The sequence below is a fragment of the Grampus griseus genome (assembly GCF_964374135.1).
Source record: "Grampus griseus genome assembly, chromosome: 13".
NCBI lineage: Eukaryota > Metazoa > Chordata > Mammalia > Artiodactyla > Delphinidae > Grampus > Grampus griseus.
Window position 1 is genome coordinate 43,349,894 of NC_139007.1, and position 7,502 is coordinate 43,357,395.

At 47.9% G+C, this 7,502-nt stretch overlaps 1 protein-coding gene across 1 annotated transcript; it reads left to right on the forward strand.

The window, feature by feature from the left end:
- The first annotated feature begins 1,273 nt into the window (after positions 1 to 1,273).
- On the forward strand, positions 1,274 to 7,277 carry MARCKS (myristoylated alanine rich protein kinase C substrate). The gene is made up of 2 exons (XM_082669281.1): positions 1,274 to 1,763; positions 3,562 to 7,277. The coding sequence occupies exons 1-2, from the start codon at positions 1,662 to 1,664 to the stop codon at positions 4,462 to 4,464; spliced, it is 1,005 nt and encodes a 334-aa protein (XP_082525407.1). The 5' UTR covers positions 1,274 to 1,661; the 3' UTR covers positions 4,465 to 7,277.
- The last annotated feature ends 225 nt before the right edge of the window (positions 7,278 to 7,502 follow it).

The window sequence follows — 7,502 nt, forward strand, 5'->3', positions numbered from 1 at the left end:
ATTTTTGCCTCTCCCCCCTCCCCCTCCATTCTTTAAATCAGTGCGCTGTCTTTCGCGCACAAGTAGCGTCTGGTACTTCGGTGGCAAGGGGTGCAGATGGAGGTACACTGGTAGACCTTTTTTCTAACCCAAGTTAGACTTGGAGCGTTCAGGGATGTTCTTGCTATCTCTCAATATGTAATTTCTCCTTAGAACTGTTAATAGTCAATCCGGTTGTTCAGAGTTTCGTCGCGGCTGCCTCCCTCCCTTCCAGGAGCCCACTCGATTGCGTGCACATTCACACATGTTCAGGAAGAAAAGAGTCCCTCCGAAGCTGGCAGTAGGCTGAAAAAGATTCATATCGACGCGAATTGCATCCCAACTGTAAATATGGATTCGTACACTCTAGGCTGTGTCTCATTTCACCACAGAGGAAAAACTGTCATTTCATACAATGATAAAATGCAGACCTTTCCGATCTTTTGTACATGGCCCTCACTTTATATTGTTGGGGGGAAAATCACTAATTGGGAACGGGGAGGGCGGGGGGTTGATGAGCGCCGCAGGCCAATCTCGAAATATTTTATTTCATGCCAGTGTGGGATAGAGAAGGGAGTGTGGCTTCGTCTGCGTGCTGCTTTTGCATTTTCTACATCTGGCCTACAGACCTAATTCTAACTCGCGATCTCGTTTGATGAAATTCGATCTTCTTGGTTTAAATACCTTTCAATTTGGGGCTAATTCACATTTGCAACCGTTAGAAAAACAAACCCTGTGCAGTATCTGTGAAACCAATATGGAACACAGAGACAGAAAACATGCTGCACACATATCCCCACCATTGTCTTAAAAACTCGCATACATACACACATACACAGAAACACACGGGAAAGATGGGGGAGGGGAGGGAGGGGAGGGAGACAGACACGGATATAGACCGACCAGAGTCAAAGCGAGTCAAGTTAACGCTTTCTCCGCCCCCATCCACAAGTACCACCCCTCCCGCGTTAATTAATTACAAACAAAGCAAGCCAATCAAGTAATGCATTAGTATTTTCAAGCAAAGGGAGACGAGAGGCATGTATTTTTTAATTGATTTATTTATTTGGAGGACATTAATTCTCGGTCTGAGGCTGATTTTCAAACCGTTTGCAAAGCGCGGCTCCATTGTTCGCCGGGCGCACAGGCCCCGCCCCCTGCTTTGTGTGCGGCGCGCGGATTGGCCGGCGCGCGCGGGGGCCGCGTCAGCGCCCGCGAGCCCATTCATCTGTGCACTTGGGCGTTGGACCCCGCATCTTATTAGCAACCAGGGAGATTTCTCCATTTTCCTCTTGTCTACAGTGCGGCTACAAATCTGGGATTTTTTTATTACTTCTTTTTTTAAAAAACTACACTTGGGCTCCTTTTTTTGTGCTCGACTTTTCCACCCTTTTTCCCTCCCTCCTGCGCTGCTGCTTTTTGATCTCTTCGACTAAAATTTTTTTATCCGGAGTGTATTTAATCGGTTCTGTTCTGTCCTCTTCACCACCCCCACTCCCCCCTCCCTCCGGTGTGTGTGCCGCTGCTGCTGCCGCCGCTGCTGCTGCTGCCGCCGCCGCTACTGCTTGCCCCGTCGTTACACCAACCCGAAGCTCTTTGTTCCCCCCTTGGATCTGTTGAGTTTCTTTGTTGAAGAAGCCAGCATGGGTGCCCAATTCTCCAAGACCGCTGCGAAGGGAGAAGCCGCCGCGGAGAGGCCTGGAGAGGCGGCTGTGGCCTCGTCGCCTTCTAAAGCGAATGGGCAGGTAAATTCTACCTGTGGTTCTGGTTATTTCTTTGGTGTCTTTCTCTAGTCCCGACGCTTCCCCTTCCCTTCTGGTCGTGCCCGAAGCGCCTTCGGCGGAGAGGACCGTGACCAGATTCCAGTCTGAAAGTTGAATGGAAATCGATAGCTTAAATTGTCAATTTCTTATAGGTGGGGTCTCCCCCCACTCCAAAGTAGTGGTTCCCGGAGAATCCTGGTGAATTCTTGTGTAGACGGGAGGAATGAATGATAAATCGTCTAAAATGGCGTGTTTGGAGCTTGGCAGAACGTGACTAGCTAGGTGCTACCCCACACCCCCGCACCCAGCCAGGTTGCATTTGTGTTTAGTGGGCACAAAGGTATTTGAGTGTCTCTCGTGTTTGTTGTCGAGACTGGGTCGCCTTCAAGATTTCTGAACTGGTGTGATTGTGTATGTGGGTAGGGAAGGGCGGGGGGAGGGCGAATAGGGATGGCGGTGGAGAAAGGCGAGGAGGGAAGAAGGGCTGTCTTATTGTATGCCGAGGCGGCGTGCCCCGGGTTCTTGGAAAGGTTGCTGGCTGGCTGGCTGGAGCTGGGCAGAAGGGTTTCACTACCTTTCGGTGGGCTTTTCCCACTGTTCTAAATCTTTATTCGTAGTTGTCTCTGGAATTACACACCCATCTGACTTTTAAATGGTCTCCCTAGTGTGGGAAGACTGTGGGTCCTTGAAGAACCTGTCCAGATGGTCAACCAGAGGCAGTTCTTGTGTTTCGGTCGAGATTGTTGCTGTGCGTGCCGCCTGGACCACTGCGGGGGCTGCCCCTGCGATGCCCGAACCCAGGAGGATGGCTACGGTTGGGTGGGCCCGAGAGGTCGGCCAAGGGTGGCTGCTTCGCAAACACCGGGCACCCACCACGCCTCTTTTCCTAGAGCAGAGGCCGTGTTGCTTCGGCGGCAAGCTCTGCCAAGAGGCTTTGAACCCGTTAAAAATGCAAAACGAGCCGCCTGGGCGCGCCCGGGCTTCGCAGAATCACTGGCGAAGGTGGGCGTGGAAGAAGAGGCGAGACCTCTGAAATAATCGGTTTCCCCCTGGCTTGTTAGTTTTATCCAGACTAGGATGCCACCTGAGCTTTGTTTGCGGACTCCGCGCTGCGCTATCCGTGCTTGGGGGCGCCTTGGCTAGCGGGCAGGGCCCGACCCGGCAGGGCGGGGTGGCCCGGCCGCCCCGCCCCTCCGCGCCCGCCTGCGCCCCGCTCCGCGCCGTGGAGCCGCAGCGCCCCCTGCCGACCCCAGGCCCTTGGCAGGCGTAGGGCCTTTGCGCGCGCAGCCCAGGCACTTCTGGCTGGAACGCTGGGATCCCCCTGGGAGTTCTTGGTGTTTTGAAGGCGCCTTTAGAGTTTAGGGAGAAAGGGGGATGTGTAACCTAGGCGCAGATCACCCGCTCCGGCTCTGTGCCTCCCTCCAAAGGGCGTTTGGCGTATCATATATTACGTGACTCCTTTATCCCAAAGCCCTTGAGGCAAAGGTTGGAATGGGTTACCCTTTGCTTTCCACGTTTCAGACTCGGCCCTTTTAAGGCCTCGGGGGCATTTATTGCGTAGTCGAGGCTTCCTCAGTTCCTTTAGACATCCCAAACAGCACTGCCCCCAGGTCTTCGAGGAACTCTCCTCTGGGCATCCAATACTGCCTCCCCATGAAGGAGAAGGTCTCCAAAACCAGAGGGGCCCCGGGGGACGCCAGTCCCTCCCGGTCCTGGAGTGGGGGCGGGGATGACAGGCCCAGGCCCCCTTCAGTGACCTCCCGCTTTCTCTGCCCCGCAGGAAAATGGCCACGTGAAGGTAAACGGCGACGCTTCTCCCGCGGCCGCCGAGCCCGGCGCCAAGGAGGAGCTGCAGGCTAACGGCAGCGCCCCGGCCGCCGACAAGGAGGAGCCCGCGGCCGCCGGGAGCGGGGCGGCGTCGCCAGCCGCGGCCGAGAAAGATGAGCTGGCCGCCGCCGCCCCCGAGGCCGGGGCCAGCCCTGCGGAGAAGGAGGCCCCCGCGGAGGGCGAGGCCGCCGAGCCCGGCTCGCCCACGGCCGCGGAGGGGGAGGCCGCGTCAGCCGCCTCCTCGACGTCTTCGCCCAAGGCCGAGGACGGGGCCACGCCCTCGCCCAGCAACGAGACCCCGAAAAAAAAAAAGAAGCGCTTTTCCTTCAAGAAGTCTTTCAAGCTGAGCGGCTTCTCCTTCAAGAAGAACAAGAAGGAAGCGGGAGAGGGCGGTGAAGCCGAAGGCACCGCCGGCGCCTCCGCCGAAGGCGGCAAGGACGAGGCCGCCGGGGGCGCCGCTGCGGCCGCCGGCGAGGCTGCGGGCGCGGCCTCCGGGGAGCCGGCGGCGGCGCCGAGCGAGGAGGCGGCCGCGGGCGAGCAGGGGGCGGCGGGGGGCGACCCGCAGGAGGCCAAGCCCGAGGAGGCCGCCGTCGCGCCCGAGAAGCCGTCCGCTAGCGAGGAGGCCAAGGCCGCCGAGGAGCCCAGCAAGGCAGAGGAGAAGACCGAGGAGGCCGGGGCCAGCGCGGCCACCTGCGAGGCGCCCTCGGCCGCGGGGCCCGGCGCGCCCCCGGAGCAGGAGGCGGCCCCCGCGGAGGAGGCGGCGGCCGCTGCGGCGTCGTCAGCCTGCGCAGCTCCCTCACAGGAGGCCCAGCCCGAGTGCAGTCCAGAAGCCCCCCCAGCGGAGGCGGCAGAGTAAAAGGGCAAGATTTTTTGAGATAATCGAAGAACTTTTCTCCCCCCCCCCGTTTGTTTGTTGGAGTGGTGCCAGGTACTGGTTTTGGAGAACTTGTCTACAACCAGGGATTGATTTTAAAGATGTCTTTTCTTATTTTACTTTTTTTTAAGCAGCAAATTTTGTTTTTAACCACCTACCCACAGATCCCATCTCAGATCATTCTGTTACCACCATTCCAACAGGTCGAGGAGAGCTTAGTTACCTTCCTCTGCCTTGTTTCTCTTTTATTTTTATTTTTTGCATCAGTATTAATGTTTTTTGCATACTTTGCATCTTTATTCAAAAATGTAAACTTTCTTTGTCAATCTATGGACATGCCCATATATGAAGGAGATGGGTGGGTCAAAAAGGGATATCCGATGAAGTGATAGGAGCCACGATGGAGAAATTTAGTGGTGCATAGCATTGCCAAGACAATGTACCACTAGAAAGGATGGTGTAAAGGCTTAGTCTTTTTTTTTTTTTAAAGAAAAGTTATTACGATGTATTTTGTGAGGCAGGTTTACAACACTACAAGTCTTGATTAAGAAGGAAAGTGGAAAAAAAGAAAAAAACACCAATACCCAGATTTTTAAAAAGATCATAGTCTTAGGAGTTCATTTAAACCATAGGAACTTTTCACTTATCTCATGTTAGCTGTACCAGTCAGTGATTAAGTAGAACTACAAGTTGTATAGGCTTTATTGTTTATTGCTGGTTTATGACCTTAATAAAGTGTAATTATGTATTACCAGCAGGGTGTTTTTAACTGTGACTATTGTATAAAAACAAATCTTGATATCCAGAAGCACATGAAGTTTGCAACTTTCCACCCTGCCCATTTTTGTAAAACTGCAGTCATCTTGGACCTTTTAAACACAAATTTTAAACTCAACCAAGCTGTGATAAGTGGAATGGTTACTGTTTATACTGTGGTATGTTTTTGATTACAGCAGACAATGCTTTCTTTTCCAGTCGTCTTTGAGAATAAGGAAAAAATCTTCAGATGCAATGGTTTTGTGTAGCATCTTGTCTATCATGTTTTGTAAATACTGGAGAAGCTTTGACCAATTTGACTTAGAGATGGAATGTAACTTTGCTTACAAAAATTGCTATTAAACTCCTGCTTAAGGTGTTCTAATTTTCTGTGAGCACACTAAAAGCGAAAAATAAATGTGAATAAAATGTACAAATTTGTTGTGTTTCTTTATGTTTGATAAAATACTGAGACTTTGAGGTTCTAGTTTCATTTTGAAGAAGATCTCACATGCCATCAAGAGTAAATTTTCTTGTGGTTTTTAATCTGAAGTTTTCAAACTGGGAAATTTGTAATCAGTAGTATCAGATTACGTACAGGACTATTTTACAGCATTCCATGTCAAATCTGTTACCATTTATCTGCATTTAGTTTTCATTTAAAAATTGAACAATTATTTTTATTGTAGTTAATAGCATGTCAGGATGAATCACTTAATACAAAAGTGGTATGACCCAAAGACTCTTTAAATGTCTTATGTGAAAATGTCATAAAACTACATTTTTTGTTGTTGTTGTCATGCAGATCCCAAAACAAATTTATACTGAGTGAGAGTCTATTTAATCCAAACTGCAGGTGGGTCATGAAAAGTGACCGAATGTGTTTCAAAAACCGATGGTGTATTACCTGCCATTGTAATTGCTTAGTGCTTGGCTAATTTCCAAATTATAGCTTAGAGTACGCATTATACTTAGGAAAACAAGCTTATGTAAAGAAGTAATGGTGGTGAATGGACGACTTTGTCAGTTTATGGGCCTTTAGTACTTGCCTCAATTCAATAGTTGCAAGCATTTTTTTTTTTAAATGAAAGTAGTGTGTTAGCATCTTGTTATTCAAAGGAAAAGATAGAGAATAAATTTCCTTGTATAGTAATAATCTTTACTAGTTTACCTTCTTTGCTCTTTACCATCTGTAACTGGATTTATTTTCTTCACTGGACCCTAAACTGAATGGAATTTTAAGATAAAGATGGGTATCAAATATCATTATTTCACTAAATGCAAAGAAAAGCATTTATGCACACCTGCTTTGCTGTTTTTGAGCAGTGTGCCTTGTAGGGTTCACAATAAGTCAGTAGTGAACCACGTTTGTAATAATGTCAAATCTTAAACTCATTAGAAAAATAAATTAGCTTTTGACATACGGTTTTAATTGGAATAATGGATTATAAATAATAGTTCATGACCTCTTTACCCTCCCCACTATTACCCTCCCCACTAATAATATCAAATAACACTTGGAGGAGTGTGTAATTTTAGTTGGTGTTTCTTGATCTTGGAGGATGCTTGAAAGTTAAAAGTCAAGTCTGGTAACCCAAGGACCGCTGTATGGGGTCTTCCACCTTACCAACTTCTCAAATACCCACTTGGACAAGTATAGCACTTGGTATGTGGTAGGACTCAGAAAAAAAATAGATTTTAAAAAGTAACTCCTGAGTAGTCAAAAATACTATGTAGCAAACTATATTACTAGGTTTGTTGTTTTAACAGCTGGAATTTATTAAGATGCTTACTTTGACTTTAATCATTGCCTAAAACACTTTGGGTGGTATTGATGGAGTGGTGGGTTTTCCACCAAATGATTAAGTGAAATTTGACATATATCCTTTCATCCAAAGTTTTGTACATCACATTGTTTTCTAATGGAAAAATGTTAATATGGCTTTTTGTATTACTAAAATAGCTTTGAGATTAAGGAAAAATAAATAACTCTTGTACAGTTCAGTATTGTCTATTAAATCTGTTTTGGCAGTATGTATAATGGCATTTGCTATGGTTATAAAATAATTCCTCTGGATTATAATAATCATTTGATCCAATTCCTATTGCTTGTAAAATAAAGTTTTACCAGTTGATATAATCAAGCTTGCTAAAATAGGATTTTTTACAAATTTAATTTTAAAATGCAAGTTTTAGAGAAATTTTTAAAATCTTAAGTGTTGATGGTAAGTATAACTTATTCAATTTAAGGAATTTAGAAGGTA

Bases quoted from the DNA above. Each gene is read 5' to 3' on its own strand.
- MARCKS (XM_082669281.1), top strand. From the start codon at position 1,662: ATGGGTGCCCAATTCTCCAAGACCGCTGCGAAGGGAGAAGCCGCCGCG. The intron at 1,764-3,561 runs GTAAATTCTACC...TCTGCCCCGCAG, and splicing joins CTTCTAAAGCGAATGGGCAG to GAAAATGGCCACGTGAAGGT.